This window comes from Thalassophryne amazonica, chromosome 23, assembly GCF_902500255.1.
Source record: "Thalassophryne amazonica chromosome 23, fThaAma1.1, whole genome shotgun sequence".
Classification (NCBI taxonomy): domain Eukaryota; kingdom Metazoa; phylum Chordata; class Actinopteri; order Batrachoidiformes; family Batrachoididae; genus Thalassophryne; species Thalassophryne amazonica.
In genome coordinates this window covers 32,978,706-32,997,308 of record NC_047125.1, presented here as the reverse complement: position 1 = coordinate 32,997,308, position 18,603 = coordinate 32,978,706, and the positions used below count along the sequence as shown (strand labels likewise).

General features: G+C 41.3%; 1 protein-coding gene across 1 annotated transcript in view; it reads right to left on the bottom strand.

Annotated features, from left to right (window-relative positions):
- si:ch211-168d1.3 (ras and Rab interactor 2) overlaps positions 1–17,202 on the bottom strand; it is a 35,127-nt gene extending 17,925 nt beyond the window's left edge. Inside the window, exons 1-2 of the mRNA XM_034164837.1 lie at positions 17,125–17,202; positions 1,844–1,987 (exon numbers count right to left, since the gene is read on the bottom strand). Coding sequence (XP_034020728.1) covers positions 1,844–1,987 — 144 coding nt within the window. The 5' untranslated portion in view covers positions 17,125–17,202. The remainder of the gene's footprint in view (positions 1–1,843; positions 1,988–17,124) is intronic.
- Between the last annotated feature and the right edge of the window lie 1,401 nt (positions 17,203–18,603).

Genomic DNA, 18,603 nt, shown 5'->3' with positions numbered 1-18,603 from the left:
TAAAGTCTTGCATTTCAGAATTTTGAAACTGTATTTTATTATATGGGTGGTCCATTCATGGTTTTCTGCCATCCAGAGTAATTACTGCATCGCCATCAAGTGGTCAATTATGATTACAGTTTGGTCCCATTTGTGGGAAGTTTGTTCATAGACTTTGGGGTTGCCAATGTTACCCTGGTGCCATCAACTGACCAGAAAATATTTCTGAAAATCCACTCATGGGTTTCCAGTAAAAAAAACAAACACTCCACTGCCCCCTGGTGGTTGGGAAAAATGAATTATAATCCGTCTCTGTATGAAAACTTCTGTTTCTGTTTCCTGCCACTACTGTCAACAACAGATTGCTAGACAGGGGTTCAGGAAACCTATTACATCATGGGTCCATGTATGGGTAACCCCATGATGGATTTCTGACCCAAAAAAAAAAAACCTACTACAGGGCCATCAAGCGGTCAAGCAATAGGCTGGATCCATGGTTCCTTTTCTGAGAAGTCCATTCATGGTTTTCAGTGCTGGACAAATTCTGTGAATTTTTGCAGGTAATTTTTTTAATCAAGATCTTCCCTTGTCGTGCTTGGGACTCCGACGAGCTCAGTCGCATCTCCTCCACTCTCCCTTAGCATGTTTTGTCTGTGAGGCTGCCAGCCCTGGTCCTCTGGAAAACGGCAAAATGGATCTAATCTAGTGGTCTCTGAATGCAATTGACACTATTTTTTCCACAAGACACTTGGGAGCGGAGGACCCGACCTGTCCTGCCAGGACACAGGTGGCAAGTCATGTGCCTGTACACGTTGTCTGTGGAGGACGTTGAAGATGTTTACTTATTTGGAGCTGTGGTGACTGGGTTTCTGCTGTGTGGAGCGGCCACAGCACTGGTCTACCGGAAAATTAAGAAGGTGGAGGCGGCATTAATTGGCCCGTCCAGGCTGCCCCACATGATTGATTCGATTGGAAGGGCAGTGTCAGCTCAGTCGGCGGGTGTCAACCGCACGTTGGAATCCATCTTGGGGAGAATGGCTGCACTGGAAGACCGTTTTGATCGTCTGTAAGACCACATCTCTCCTCTATTCAGATGTATTGGGAGCCACTCTGAAGTTTCAGACTGTGGAATCTGCCAGGAGTCTGAAAATCTGGATATCTATTTGGTTTCCAAACACCAGCTGTCCTTCAAGGCCTCTGGGATAAAATCCTCCCCCCGAGGAACACTCCTGATAGCCTCGCTCCTCGTCCCCCCCCCCCCTTCCCTTCCCAGTCCTGAGATGTTGACTGTGGGACCTTGAGACTCTGGTGGACTGATTCAGGACTGGGATCCCCTCAGGATGGACAGATACGGCCTGTCGATGGTGCCTCACGCAGCCTTCTGGGCTGTCTGTCTGGACACTGGACCACTCTCTGCCCCTCCCTCCCTGCGGCAGGCCTCGTCCTCTCTCAAGCTGGTCTTGGCGGCGCGACTTACAGTTGCAGCAGCCTTCACCCACTTTACCTCAATTCGGATGACGGACTGCTTCAAGTTTAGTGCACATAAACAATGTCAAATGTATATGTGTTGTCTTTAATTTTGATGTGTGCCATTATTACAGTAAACAAGTAGTAATTGTGGATTAATTGCTGTATCTTGTCTGAGGTAATTGGAGTGTAAACATAATTGCCCTTTTTTGGAATCAATAAAGTTGTCTGAAGTCCCTCAACATATTTCAAATTATTTGTTATGGTTGCTTTGTGCAGACAAATGTAACCCCCCCCCCCCCCCCCCAAAAAAAAACACCCACACACGATAGTTTTCACCACCCTGTACCACTTAAAATAGTGAAATAGACATAAGAAGAGATGTAATGAACCTCACCCCAACAGGCTCCCTCAGCAGGATGTAGAGCGCAGAGTCCTGGTTGAGTGACAGTTGCAACCAAACAGGATGTGTGAGAAGAAGACGATCCAGGATGCTGAAGACTCTTTGGGAGCCTCGATGGGGACCGGCTAGGTCCTGCATCTGCAACACACAGGATCCAAAATATACCAAGAGTCCATATTCCTTTTTGCTAAAGCTTATAGTTAGGGCTGGATCAGGTGACCCTGAACCATCCCTTAGTTATGCTGCTATAGACGTAGACTGCTGGGGGGTTCCCATGATGCACTGTTTCTTTCTCTTTTTGCTCTGTATGCACCACTCTGCATTTAATCATTAGTGATCGATCTCTGCTCCCCTCCACAGCATGTCTTTTTCCTGGTTCTCTCCCTCAGCCCCAACCAGTCCCAGCAGAAGACTGCCCCTCCCTGAGCCTGGTTCTGCTGGAGGTTTCTTTCTGTTAAAAGGGAGTTTTTCCTTCCCACTGTAGCCAAGTGCTTGCTCACAGGGGGTCGTTTTGACCGTTGGGGTTTTACATAATTATTGTATGGCCTTGCCTTACAATATAAAGCGCCTTGGGGCAACTGTTTGTTGTGATTTGGCGCTATATAAAAAAAAATGATTGATTGATTGATTGATATGAAGGAGTCAATGAATGTAAATAACAAACCCAACCTTTAATTTTAAAGGTTAATGTTGCCTTGGAAAATCTCTTACATTACTATTTAGAAAGCAGACTTAGCTGAGTGGTTTTCTGGCAAATGGATCATCAATGACATCAGTGTCCACCAAAGCTGCCAGAGGTGAAGCAGTGAAATGATAAGGTGAAGTTTTGCATTTTTACATTACTGAAACTTGCAAGAACATAAGATAGGACAAAAAAAAGCATATAGTTAGGGAAGCTACCAAGAGAGATGATGACTGTGTCAGTTTGAAGCTGTCAATAACATGCAAGAGAGGACAAGAAAAGCATATAGTGAGGGAAGCCACCAAGAGAAATGACTACTGTGCCCGCTGGAAACTTGCAATGACTTGCAAGATAGGACATGAAAAAGAGTATTGTGAGGAAAGCTACCAAGAGAGATGACAACCCGAGATGAGTCAGAAATGGACAAATACTTTAAGTGCAGTTTTTCCAAGTGTAGCCACAACTGGTCCATGAAGAAAGGTCCTGCAGAAGTACCAGATGTTTGCTTTGCTGTTTGAACTGTTTTTTTTTCCTCACTCTCTCCGTCTCTCAAAAGTGAAACCAGAAAGCAGCTCCAACAGGTGAGGAAAAGGTCAGGTTTGAAAGCATGTGCCAACGCCACAGCCTCCGCCACACTACGGAACTACATCGAGTTCCTGGATGGCAACCACTCAGGCAGGCAGGAAACAAGATTCGAAAGTGACTTTTCCCTCTGTGTGAGTTTCGTAAATGAATGATGAACTGATTTAACTGCAGCCTCACAGTCAGTCTTCTCTTTGTAGCGACATCACTAAAGGCTCGCGTCGTCGGCGTTGAAACGTCCACATTTGAGCTAAATGAACACTCTTACGTACTTAAACAACATCACATGGGCTTGAACTCGATTATTTTTGGCCCTTTTAATGTTGGCGCTCAATCACAGGTTTTCTGGCGCTCTGATTGGCTGGCTGCTGGATGTCACACTGTGTGGGCTGCCGGCAAACGCTTGCCAACGTAGCAACAGATGGTCACCATGGCAACATGGAGCCTACACATCCTACCAGGCATTTCCCACTCAGTGGAAAAACGCAGCTTCTCTGACAAGTTTGAGACGAGCGCGCGCTCTAACACGCGCAGACAGACGCACAACCACGCGCCGCTTATGTGGTGACAAGTTTTCCGGGTGCAGAAGTGCGTTTTATTTCTAGAAAGCTTGCCACTTCCATTAATTATCAGGTTTTTCTTTTTTTTTCTGCATGGTTCCTCCTTCACATGAGAACACTGATGTCTGTTGTTGCTGCACCAAATTAGAAACAACAACAACCTGTTTCTGTAACCTCAGAGGAAGTGTGATGAATACGGTTTACATTTGAATTTCTCACATTTGCCGTCACAAATTATCAATCAATCAATCAATTTTATTTATATAGCACCAAATCACAACAAACAGTTGCCCCAAGGCGCTTTATATTGTAAGGCAAGGCCATACAATAATTATGGAAAAACCCCAACAGTCAAAACGACCCCCTGTGAGCAAACACTTGGCGACAGTCGGAAGGAAAAACTCCCTTTTAACAGGAAGAAACCTCCAGCAGAACCAGGCTCAGGGAGGGGCAGTCTTCTGTTGGGACTGGTTGGGGCTGAGGGAGAGAACCAGGAAAAAGACATGCTGTGGAGGGGAGCAGAGATCAATCACTAATGATTAAATGCAGAGTGGTGCATACAGAGCAAAAAGAGAAAGAAACACTCAGTGCATCATGGGAACCCCCCAGCAGTCTACGTCTATAGCAGCATAACTAAGGGATGGTTCAGGGTCACCTGATCCAGCCCTAACTATAAGCTTTAGCAAAAAGGAAAGTTTTAAGCCTAATCTTAAAAGTAGAGAGGGTGTCTGTCTCCCTGATCTGAATTGGGAGCTGGTTCCACAGGAGAGGAGCCTGAAAGCTGAAGGCTCTGCCTCCCATTCTACTCTTACAAACCCTAGGAACTACAAGTCTGAGGCCATAAGAAGATCATTTGTAATCTTCACTAATGCTGTTTCTGTACTATGATGAATTCTAAAACCTGACTGAAACTCTTCAAATAGACCATTCCTCTGCAGATGATCAGTTAGCTGTTTTACAACTACCCTTTCAAGAATTTTTGAGAGAAAAGGAAGGTTGGAGATTGGCCTATAATTAGCTAAGATAGCTGGGTCAAGTGATGGCTTTTTAAGTAATGGTTTAATTACTGCCACCTTAAAAGCATGTGGTACATAGCCAACTAATAAAGATAGATTGATCATATTTAAGATTGAAGCATTAAATAATGGTGTTTCTGAGGTCCATCGGTGTTTCTGAGCAGCGTGCAGAAGATGTAAGTTGGATAGCGGTCCTGAGGTCCATCGGTGTGGATCCTGGACAAGCATCTACAACTTCAACTGGAAAGGACGCCAGTTCAACACAGGTTACTTCTCCAGCCGGTACACATTTACATGCCGGGTGGACTGAGACAATGCAGATGAAGTGTCTTGTAGCATGAGCGGGAATCAAACCCAGGTCTTCGTGTTGGTAGCCCAGCTCCTTACCCCATTGAGCTACCTGCTGAGCAGAGCGGAGTAGCGTGTGAAACTGGAAAAGTCCCAGATGATAATGGTTCCAGTGCCATCAATTTTAAGATTCCCAAATAAGCATCGTCAACATACATTAAGCTGCAAGAGAGAACTTAAAAATAAAAAAGGCATCAGAGGGCTGAAAATCTAATCACCTCTAGATATCCATCCAAGTAATATTCCCACCAACTTTGAAGGAATTCTGTCCAGCTGTTTTTGAGTTATCTTGTGCACAGACACATGAAAACGCTGACATGCAGTGTAATAAGTTGCAACAAACGGTAAGACGGCTATGAAGACGGTAACAAAGTCAGTCCAGCGGTACCCAAGGATCCTCTGAAGAGACCTGGTACCAAAGACATCCAGGTCATCACCGCACGTCACTGGTGGTTAGTGTTTGTGCTGTGGAGCAATTTTATTTTATTTTTAATATGTCCACTAGGTGTCACTGTTTACTTTAAAATGTAAACACAAGCCATAACTAGAAGCACTCAGAGAGTGCAAACCTCCGCCAAGGCCATAGGGTCACAGATGTCACATGGAATACCCTTTGACAAAGAGACTTATTTCACATTGTTTCACGCATCTACCGTCATGTTTCAGATTCAGTGGTTAAACCCTTAGAGCTTCAGCAAATGTATTTATAAAGAGAAACTGTATGAACTACACAAGTTTTTTAAATTTTCTAATAAGTTTATTCAATGAGGAAAAACAAATGCTAAATTATTGTTGTGTCGTAACTTAATTTTTGTTCAGCCTTTGTGTCCCATCTTCATGAAGTTAGATGCAAAAATGTTGAAATTGGCCCGATCCTGCAATGATAAAGAATCCTTAAAAACATTACTGGATCTGGATTGTGTTCCGGATCGTCACCAAAATTTAATGACTTCTAAGTTAGGCCAAGATACACCCCTGGTAAAAATTTCATTGAAATCTGTTGAGGATTTTTTGAGTAATCCTGCTAACAAACCAACCAACCAACAAACAAACAAACGGGCAAGACGGAAAACATAACCTCCTTGGCAGAGGTAATAATAATAAGATGCTTGCACAAAGGACACGGAGGGTGGACGGTTATCCTCCTAGGACCTGAGCTTGAACAGAAATGAGGGGATTTTTTGATGGTGGGGGCGTGTCTTAACATATATACATGTAGTTCAAATTACATGTAGCATGAAATGAGTTTGTTGGTCAGTTTCTGTTGTTTGCAAACACCAATGAGTTCACCGCCGTCTGTTAAACACCAGCAATGAACAGTAGCATCTTCAAACTGGATTTGGACTTTGGATGTTGAGTCCTCTGTGTGTGTGTGTGTGTGTGTGTGTGTGTGTGTGTGTGTGGGGGGGGGGGGGGGGGGGGGGTGCAAACCTTGGTGCAAAAACAAAAAAATAAAATTCACTTTCCAAAAACTCCCATTCTCCAAATGACCACAAAACACAAGCATGCGGTAGAAATAGAGCACAGGAGCAGAGTGCTCTACTCGTCATTTCCAGGTTCGAATTACATAAAATGCTGCCCACACACAGAGGGAGACTTATATAACCCCCTCACAAAGACACGGGGGGAGAGAAACAGAGCAAACGAGAGCAAGACAAAGCCAGGACTTTAAATTAATGCTGGGTCATGACTCGATGTGGAATAACTCAGTGCTGCTGAAGATGGGTTCGGGTGAATGAGACCTCCACGTGTGGAAGGTCAAAGTGCACAGTCTTAGGAAACATCTGAAAGTGGGGGGAAGAAGAGAGGAAGAGGAGCGCCGAGCTCACTTATTCCCCTTCTGGAAGGCAGGTGTACCACTGGAGGATTCTCAAGTTCAAATCCCACCAAACTGGAAACAAAGGTTCTTCATCTAGTTCCACTCCACGGCACCACGTGAGGCACCGTTATAAAACATCAAGTATCTGAATCAGACAGAAAAGTGGTATATAAATACAGTTTATGTACCATTTGCTAGAAATGCAGCATATGGTCTGCCAGAAGACTCAGATCTTTAAGTCGTTACTCAGAATCGGTTCGCTAACATCAGCTTTAATCTCAAAATGAAGCAGGTGATCGTGTTAGTAATCAGCTCGCAACCAACAGGAACTGTGCACGTTCCTTAAAAATGATCTCACCGCTCTGTGTTTACAGATCACTGACAAGTCATCCCCTCCTCCACACCACCAGTTGGTCTGTTTTCTGCCTGGGGTTTGACTCCGCCTCCTGCCATTTCCACCAGCATGATTTGTGATCATCACCTCTGCTCTCTGCCATGAGGAGGATTAGTACAAAATCCACTACATTAAAACTTTCGGTACACTATCTCACTATATTAAAATTGTAATGTGTTTCCTGAGTCTTTCTGTTAGAACAGGAGTGAACCAGCCCGGAAGATCAGATGTGCAGACGCTGAGAAACAGGACAGACGGACTAAACAACATGCTGAGGAAACCAGTGACAGACTGATGTCAGAAATCTCTTTCATTATTAGTAGCTATTAAATTCAGCTGTAACTTCACACCAATGGTTCCCCATGAAAAGGTCACAGCAAAGTCTGACAGGTTGGATCCGTCCTGTCCCCAGTGACAAAGTCCCAGCACATTATTGCTGCATTCAAAGAAACACTGCAAAAAAAAAAAAAAAAAATCAGTTAAAAATCATTTTTTTATTCGGTATACAATGAAGAGCAAACAATATAAAAATGAGGGCGGGGACCAGTAGTCACAGTGATTGACAACAGTTAACCACTAATCAGTTGGTCTACTACAGAAGACAAATAGTAGACGAGTATGAGTTATTCAAGTAGACCAAATATATTAAATAAATAAAATTCTTGTTTTGTGTTTAAAAAGACCTCATGAAGAGGAAAAAAAAATTCCATATACGAGTCGCACTGGAGTATAAGTCAGAGCACCTCCCAAAGTATTTTAAAACCGCATCATATTCACAGAGAATGTACTTCTGCCAAGACAGTAATAACTACTAACGGCATGACCACCATCTGACAAAGGGGGGCGGAGTTAGATCACTGTGACATACGTTAACAAAAAATAAAATTAATATTAAACATGAATTATAAGGTAGATCAGAACTTAAACCAAACGTGCAGCACAGTTCCCAACCCTGGCCCTGAGGGACCCCTAATTGGACAACTGTGATGATCCAATTCAGACGTCTGTGACCTCTTGACCTGAATCAGAAAAACAGCTTTGGGCAGAGCAGGGAGAGATGGAAGATGTGCAGGTTAGGTGGTCCCCAAGGACCAGGACTGGGAACCACCCCGGTGTATTTTGGGGTGTGTCCAATGATTTCAAGGCACCTAATGTGAACGTAAAGAGACTGTAGTTAATGAATTAACCCCGCATGAGTATGGACGGAAACTTGTGTGTAAGCAAAAGTCTAACAGACATCAGGAAGACCGAAAAGTGACGCGTGAAGGAGCGAGACAGTCTAGCCACTAGCTGGTGTGAAATTAACGAGTGACGCCGATGTTGGATGTGGTCCAAAGCAAATCCTGGTCAGGATCAAAGCTTCTGGAGGGAGATATGAGGAAATAGTCAGAACGTGATGTCACAACAGCTCTGCAAAAAGAGGCTGGACTTCCGGTCAGACAAACTGCCGTGTTATGCCCAACAACCCTCCGGACACTTTGCATTCTCTCCTCTTGAGGAGACCTCCAGCTACGTCTCTTCAGTCCGGAACCAACAACCCATCTTCAGAATCTCACACGCTGCAGCGGCAGCAGGAGGATGAGGAGGGAAATGAACCTCATCCATCTTCCGCCCCCTCAGCAAGCGAGCTGATGCAGGCACAGAGCATCTTCATCACCTGAGGCGCAGCGTGCAACTCTCAGGAAACTCTTCGTGCACAAACACAACCCCTCCCAATAAGAACGGTAGGGACACAGAAAACACACACACACTAAAATAACTGGTCATTAACCAAACATGACTTAACCAGCAGCTGCTTCCTTGTTATTCTTTTGTGTTGATGGAGTTTGACACCAAACCAGCGACAGTCTGTGAAAGTGTCTGATGTCTCAGAGTGACCAGTGGACAGGACGTGTGGAATGACTAATGGAACAACATAATGACAGTGGGCTCTGAGCAGCGAGCACACGGGGCCTGCCAGCTGATGCCAGATGTGCCTTCTGATGCCCGCAAAAGCGATGGCACTGAAGATCAGAGAACAGCAAATGTACATGTGGAAGTTGTAAAAACGGCATTGGTGTGAGTCAGTAACAACGCTGTCGGAAAACTGAAAGACTGTGAGCATAACTGTGAATATTCATAATTTCAGAGCGTATCAATAAGGTGGTTCAGTGATTCAGACGGGACGTAAACACAAACCCTGCTGTCAGACCAGCTAGAGAGAAACTACCGATGATCCATCACCTCCTGTTTCCTCCTGCACCTTCCACAGTGCTTTTAAAGTTTTCTGCAGCACGACTTCCAAAATGGAATAAAACCAACTCTGACTCGACCCTGTGAGGGAAACCTGATGTGACATTTCACACTTTGCACCCGGAGTCAGCGTGTGACACTCCACTGACCTCAGCTGACCGCAAAGACATCACGACTTCTCCTCACACATTTTGAGCATTTAAATTTAAACAGTGAATTTTCTCTAATCTGAGTTAAATTCCTCCCAGAAAAGGTGTGTGTGTGTGTGTGTGGGGGGGGGGGATTAAAAAATATGCTGCATCAACATTTCTAAATTAAAATAGTATATATATATATATATATATATATATATATATATATATATATATATATATATATATATATATATATATATATATATATATATATATATATATATATATATATATATATATATATATAAATTTAAAATAAGTTGAAAAATTACAAAAAGAACATCTCCATAAAATTTTCTACATAAAAAACAAAAAATTCAATAAAAAAAAATAAAGAACATTAAAATATGCTGCATACAAATTCAGAATAAAACTGAATAAAAAACAAAACAATTTTACATTTACAAAAAAAGAGCTGCATAAAAAATTTCTGAATAAAAATTGTATGGCAAAAAGATATTAAAAAAAAAATAAATAACCATTAAAAAAAGTTTAAATGTGTTTCTCTTATGTCTATATTGACAGACATGTTTCATATTCATTATAAACTGTGACATAATCCCAAATATACACAGCCTCATAAATATGAATGGATTATTCACAGTAAGACAGTTAACATGATGGTGCTGATGTTTTCTGATTTACATATTAATACTGATGTGAAACCTTTTTTTATAAACAGTCTATAAGAATTAAAAGTATTGCTTTAATAGAAGGTTTTCAAATGGCAAATTTCTACCTCTGTGGTTCAAGTCGGTTAGTCAGGTCAACCGGACTGGTTTAGTTCGTTGAAGAACATTTCACTCTTCATCCAGAAAAGTCTTCAATAAACTAAACCAGTCTAGTTGACCCAATTAAATCGACTTGGATCCTGACCTGGATGACTGAGAATCTCCACAGATACAGTTCTGCTAACGTGCTCTGTAAACTCAAACAAGTTAGCAGAACTCAAAAATACTGAGCCAATCAATTGCCACAAAATTTTTGAGCTCATAAACTTAAAGGTCAATTGTTCCCAGAACTTACAAGTTTTGATTATATGCTTTTTCCCCACTCGGGGTGGCCGCAGCAGATCCGAGGTCGATCTGCATGTTGATTTGGCACAAGTTTTACGCCGGATGCTCTTCCTGATGCAACTCCACATTACATGTAGAAATGTGGCGGGGGTGAGGTTTGAACCAGGAACCTTTTACACCGAAACCAAGTGCACTAACTACTTACCCACCACCCCTGATAAAGTGTTCATTAAGTCCATTCAAACAGTTTCATATATAATAATCACTTAACTCTTTCAAGCTGTGGTTCAGTTATGCTTTGAAGTTTTGCTTAATTAGTTCAAGTCAATCAAAAATTCTGAGTTTAATTTACTCAAAAAGCAACACTGTTACACAAACTTGAAATATATAAGTAAGTAGAACGTTTTCTTAAAACTTTCAGTTTATGATCCTTAATCTTTTTAATTAATGTGAACATTTGGGTTGTCAGTGTGGTGTCCCCCCCAAAAAAGGCCCAACACACAAAAATATCTTCTAGATTTGATTTTGTTATTGTGAATAATATGTAATAAAAATACTGTGTTTCCTTTATTTGTATGGGAGATTATAAGATTTTATAAACCTGATTGGACGCCCCCCCACCCCAATGAAACAGTGTTTGGTGGGTTCACGGTTCCTTCCAGCTCATATGAATCTCGCCGTAGCCTCGATTAAAACAATGAGGCGTCTATTTCATCCTCCACTTTCAGATTGTGTTAGAGTGACCACAAGAGGACAAAATCTGACATGAAAGCTGCTCTCTGAGTAAAACGCTCTCACAGCTTCTCCATCATCCATCCCGACGGTAGGGGCGCACTTAAAAACAAAACTCGGATGGCGAGGTGTGGAAGTCCGTCCACGGCATGAAAATATACGTTTCTGTGTTGACGAGCTAAAAACAGTTACATCTACATGACATCAGGCAGTTTAATCTGGTCTTTAAAAGCACAGAGGGGAATTTTTATTTCTAAGAACCCAAGAATTTCTTCTAATAACCAACCGCCCCACCCCCACCCCAATCAACAAGTCAACACCAGTTGGTCACTGGTTTATAGCCAATATCTGATTTCAAACCACATTAAAGCCACTTAAACTTTAAAACTGGTCCATTCTTGGTGTACAGCAATTTAAAACCACATTACCAATTTTACCAGTGACTACCTAATTTAATCACCTTATAACAGGTTTGCAGTGGTTTAGCCTCTCGATTGCAGTTAATACTCAAGACAGATTATCTCTCACTTAATAAGAAAGTCTCTGTTTTAAGTTGGGTAAAAACACATTGGGAGCAATTTAGTGTTTCTATCCTTAAACCATTTTAACGCCACATTTCCTCAGATTTAAACAGCTAATACCTGGTTTAAAACTCAATTAAGACCAGGTCTGAAGCATTTTTACCATTCTGTCTTTAATGTAGACTGACATTTGGTTAAACCTCATTATCCCTCATCAAATCAAATCACATCTGGTGTTAATGAGTTAATGAGTGTTAAATATTTCACGTTATAACAGCAACAGCTTGAATTAAAGCTCATAACATCTAATTTAAATCAATTTCAGATGGGGTTGACCATTAAAAAAATAGATTATCTCTAATTTAACCAGATAATGTCAATTGTAAATTAATTTAACACACATTTAAAGTATTTAAATAATTATTTCCCTCTTGTGCATCATTTTAAAAGGAGATATTAACTTTAAAACATTTCACCATTCCATCTATTCTGTAACCATTCAAAACAATTTAATAAACTTATATGGCTAAAAACCCCATTTAAAACACATTTGAAGCATCTTACCCATTCTTTAGTTTATAGACAACTTTAAAACCTTATGATTTGTAGTTTAAACTGATAACCATCTATAAAGCAAGAAATGTCTGTGTGTGGTTATGTGGCTTGCATATCTCTCTGACTGTTTGTCAGATCAGCCCCAGTTTTTGGATACTGGCTTGCACACAGCACGATGATGTGCATCCTTTATTATGAAAAATTTGGGGATTAATTGTCAAAACCTTTATTTTGAAAAACATTGTAATATTTGGACTTTCAAGATGGCAGCTCACTGATGTTACTGGTAGCAAAGCTAAACAACATCAGATAGTTCATGTTGCTCGAAACATAACACATTTAATGCCAGCATCCCAGCAAATATTTTTACTGTGAAAGGTATGCTGTCAGTGTTCTTTGCAACCAAGTTTAACTTGACAACACTGAGGAGACGTTAGCTAAAATCCATTTTTTGATAACACCAAGAATTTTCCCACAATTTGTACAACATTTCATTAAGTACATAAGATGAATAAAATCTTATATTTGTTGTGAGTTCAAGTTCAAATAAACTGTGTTCAACTGTGTTGAAATACTTTTTTGAAATAATAATATAAGTACCCCTCTTTGTACATCCCACCTTCAAACACAACCTCATATGTCCATCCATGAAAAATCTACTTGCGCTCCCAATTTTCTATAGCAATACAAACTTCCTACGGCACTGCACTCGTCTGGCTTGAATGAAATTAAACAAGTTTAACCGTTCTATCCTTGGTGTAAATACAAACCAGATTATTGTTTAATTGACTATTACCTGGTTTACTGTTAGTCTGTTTTAAAAACACATTTGAAGCAGTTTACTTATTAAATGATTGGGACCTACTTATAGATTATAAGTATATAATCAGATAATGTGGTCTAAATTAGATTAACCCATCTAAACTTGGTGTAGACCATTAAAAAAAACAGATTGCCTATAATTTAATCAGATTTAAAGATGGTTAAAATGGTTGTGATGCAGTCCAACAGTCTATGCTGAGAGTCGACCCTGTTGAACCAGGTTTGGTCGCATTTAGACAAAAGGCTGAGTTTAAGATATTTTACCGATATTGCTCAGTTCAGTTTAAGATATTTTACTGATACTGCTCACTTCAGTTTAAGATATTTTACCGATACTACTAAACTTAAAATGTGTCTAAAGTAGTTTGAGACCAGTTCATCTTTTCTCCCTCATTACTAAAGACTGTTTGCCATGAGGATGAACGATGATGTAAATGGCTGATTATTTATCTATTGATCAGATGTTGTTTTGGATGCTGCTGCATGACAATGCAAATCCTCCGCCGTGACGGAGAAGCCTGGCATCGACACCCAAGTCGGGTAAGGCGTCTGTCTGTGCACTGAGGACAGACTGCTCAGCGGAGGACTGAACTCTGTCCAACAGCTCCGAGCGTCATGCTCGGGCACTCCACGATCGCACTCCTCCTACACAACACAGGGCGGAAAGCGGCCCCCCTACAGACGCAGAAATATACGCACATTTGGTCACGCCAGCCTCAAAATTAACATGCAATTCCACAGTGAACAATCACAGACTGCATGTAGGTCGGCCGTATGATCACCTGCTGGACAGAAAATTAGTTGGTTCTGCTTTGGGCCAACTGTGCATCCACACACAAAAATAATAAGAATAATAATACTAATAAAATCAGAGTGATGCACAGATCACCAAATGCCACTTCCAGTAATGTGCCTCTCCAAATTAACGAACAAAACAACAGCAAGGAAGTGGGAACATCACATCTACTCCTACACAGGCAGGATGGCTCTTAAGTTTTAAAGTTACGTAACGCTGCGATGGTGCGAGATTGGATTCATTTTGCCCTGAGAAGGGAGACGAGAGATCACAGAAAGTCTGAGTGGCTGACTGAACCGGATTTTTGACTGTCGCACCCACGCACACACACCGGAGAGGTACCAAGGTGGATAAAGCGCGTGTGCTTACACCTACGATTTACGAGTAATCGATTAATAAATTTGTTTTTACTTTGATGCCAAAAAATAAACTAAAATAAAGTACATCCTAATTTGTCAAAATCAACAAGGAATCTTGTGAAATGCTGGTTTGAACAAACAACAGTCCATCAATCCAAAACACCTAATTATTTATGATAAGCCAATAAATAAGTAAATAAATAAATAAATCTGATTTGAAACAAGTTTACAGCAATTAAATTCATTCTGTCTATTATAGAACAGACAGCAATGGTTATAATTACTCCAGCAACCAATGGAGTTGGTGTTTTTAACTTTGGTCTGCAGGGCTTTATGACATCATAAGGCAGGCTTATAGTTCAACTTCAGAGCATCACCAGGATGTGCATAGTAGATATGTGATATCACAAAAAAAAAAGGGGAAAGAAGCTGGTTACATTACAGAATTTCATCAAAATCAGTCCCCCTGGATTGGATTTAATCAATTAATTTGATTTAATAAATTCATTGCTTAAATCAATTAATTGCTTTAAAAAATTAATCACTTATCATAATAATGGATGTTTATATTTCCGTAATCATGAATTGGTTGAGTGTTTCAGATTGGTACCAACGCACGTCCAGAGTGATTAGTTTGGTAGAGCAAGTTAACTGCAGGGTTGTGGGTTTGATCCCCGGTGACTCCACTCTGCCAGTGGAAGAGTTGATGAGAAAGACACGGAGCCCAAATTGCTTTGGATTTGCAGGTCAGCACATTGAAGCAGCTGACATCAGGATGTGTAGGAGTGAATGTGAGGCACTACTGTCAGTCTCATCTGCAAAAAGCTGCTGTGCAAACGTATGTACTCGATAATGAAGAAAAAAAAAAAAAAAAAACCTGGACTCTTCAGCCTTCTCCTTTTACACAAAGGCATCTAAATTTTTAGAAACCGTTAAACTTGAGCTGATTTCTGATGCTGAAATGTTAGAAGCTGGAGTCTTTCTCTGATTTAGGAGTTTGGACCAGTGGTCAGACACATGGGACGATTTTCAAACATTTCATATATCAGGTCTCACACTGATTCCAGAAAGTGCAGACAGGGTGCAGGTTTTCTTTGCAACCACCCACTCCTCCACCAGGAGATCACTGATTAACATCACTTTGAGCAGATGGAATCAGTTCATCAGTGGAATCACCTGATGGTGGTGGGTGGTTGCAAAGAAAACCTGCACCCTCTCTGCACCCTGCACTTTCTGGAATCAGTGTGAGACCTCTGATAATATACATGATGATTAATAGAGCTGAAACTATTATTAGGGTAACTGGTTTGTCAAGAGACAGCATTAAACAAAAATTATTACTAATGCTAACCAACCAGAGCAGAGGTTATCTGAGGATACATGAGCATCACCTCATCTATTTGCCGGACTGCATACATGATTAATAAAAGTTTAAAAACTAGGACAGATTTTCATAAAATTTGTGAAGTAATAGAAGATTTGTTTCCATTATGAGACCAAAAAAAAAAAAAAAATCTGAATAAAAATCTTTCCCTTTCCTTAGACAGCTTTACTGGTTCTTCACAAACTGACTTTATGACATCACAAAGACCTAGACCCAAGTTTTAACCCCCCGCCCCCCCATGACCTGTTGGTTGGTAGAGTTAATAATGGTTACCTGTTAAGCGTTTTATCTTGCTCAGGATAAGTTGTTTATCAAAATGAACAATGAACTTTCTTTAGTACCATCTTCTGAAATGTGGTATTCCAGTGATTTTAATATTATTATTTTTAAACATATTTAACAAACAAAAAACAACAAAATAGTTGGCAGACATCAAACTTTTGAAACATATGTGCCCATAATAAAATATAACCAATATAAATTTCCTTATCAGAAAAAAATATAGAAGCCTAGATTGAAAGAATTCCAATATCTAATATCAACAGACATTTTTACACACAAAAAACGAGAAGAATAAGTCGAGGTTCTGCAGCCTGCTGACTTCTCTTTCACCTCAGAAACACACTAAACCAGCAACATGAAACCACGTGGCATGGGAAGGCACATAAGGCTCAACACCATCTGAGATATAACAGTTTGAAGAAAATCTATAGAAGAAAGAAAATGTTTATTTTGTTGAAGTCAGGGAGTCAACCAACCACAACCTTAATCCTATTTTGTCTCATGAAGGTGGTTGTTGGTGTTATTTAGCAGCTTTTTGCTTACTGTTACTAGAAACACTGATGAAACAAATATCTGGAACATTTCAGTTTGTTTGTTGTCACCTCTGAGTCATAACTTCAGCAAACCAGCTGTCACTCAAAAAAGGAAGAAAAAAAAAGGCACTAAAACAAATCTGATCAACTCTGTGACGATAAATGACCAGAATTTCAGATTCATGGATGATGACAATAATTTCACGTGTGATGTGCACGAGATTGAATCCCGGCTGTGGACTCCTGACGTCACTAATTGATTAATTGATAAATTGCGGTTGTCGCTGCGCACGTGAGCCGCATTGTTGCTGCTGACCGGATACGACGTGAAACAACAAACGCCGACGCGCTTTGAACTTGAGAGAGAAAAAAAAAACAAAGGGTTTGAGTGCAGCAGGCGTGTCCATGCAGCAAGACAAACAAACAAACAAACAAAACCCCATCTTACCTTCCGTCTGAAGGCGGGAACAGGTGCGGCGCGCGCGTGCTGCCGTCTGATGAAGCCGTCGGTCAGAGTTGAAGGAGCAGACGGTCACGAGCCTCCGTGTCCGAGCAGCTGCGGGAGCAGCGTGACAGGATGCGCGCGCGCCGCGCCCGGTGACAGGCGCGTTTAGCGCCAAATGATCCTCAGACACCGCGGCCCCGCCCTCCCCGACACATCCGCGCGCGCGAACAGGACACGTCCACACCGGAGGTCTGAAGTGACCGAATCACAACAAAATTCAATTTACAAACAAAATCTAGTTTTATAAGGTAACAAATGAAACGTGGATTTGGGTCCTGCTGGAAGGAGTAAGATGAGTGAGCATATGCAGGTGTTTCAGTGCTGAAGGACCAGGACACGCCCATATTTAACCTGTCTGAAGCAGATACTTTTGAGAAATGGAAATGGACCATTTATCTGCCAAGGTGGTCGCTATCCAGGACCTGGAGTGAGGTGGTCTTTGAGCATGTTTCCATATGTGGCTGTGGGAAAGATTTCCCAACATGACCCTTCAAACAACATCAAGTCTTCAGGCTAAAATTGAAATTCTAATCCAATTGCATTTTTTCCACAAATCTGATTGGTTAATCCGGTGACATAATCATGTGTTTAATATCTGTGGAACAGAACAAAATATTAGACCTGGCCAAAGATGTATTACTCCGCCCCCTGACCGGTGTTCTGACCAGATGTGATTACTGTTGACTGTCATTCCGCCTCAGCGTGTAACAGCGCATGTGCAGTATTGTTGGGACGCAGAACGTTCAAGACACAATTAGTCAGAACACCGCCTGCGCTCTGCTAGCTGTTAGCGCTGTTAGCTCAGAGTGAGAGAAAGTCGCATGCCGCCAGTGACGTGTAAATTTAAGCTACCGTAGGAAAGTACTGATGTGGATTCTGATACAGAATTACTGTTTCAGGTTTGATGGATTTGATGGATTTTCACGTTTAATGGATTTGATGGATTTTCACATTTGATGGATTAGTCCACGCCCGGACCTCTGTTGGACAGATGGCTCGCTGCTTCACGATAAGCCTCGCCGACCGAATTACCTACAGAAAAATAAACTGATGGAATTGGATTAGAATGGGAATAACCCCCCTGTGTCTGATGCTGTGTCAGACGTATACGGTTGAAAATATACATTTTAAAACTGCTTTTTACAGTAAAAGCAGTTTAGATGAAGCCTATTTTCGACCGTATATCCCAGCATGAACGTCCAACACATCATCAGACACAACAGGGTTATTCCCTAATCATAACACGCTGGGACAGTTTGATAAGGGACACCAGTCCATCACCGGTTACTTCCCCAGCAGCCAAGGTTGGACCCACTTACAGCTGGGTGGACTGAGATGATGCAGAGGAAGTGTCTTGTCCAAGGAGCAGGAACCAAACCCAGGTCTGCAGATAGACTCATTCATTGGTTGTAATCCTACCTC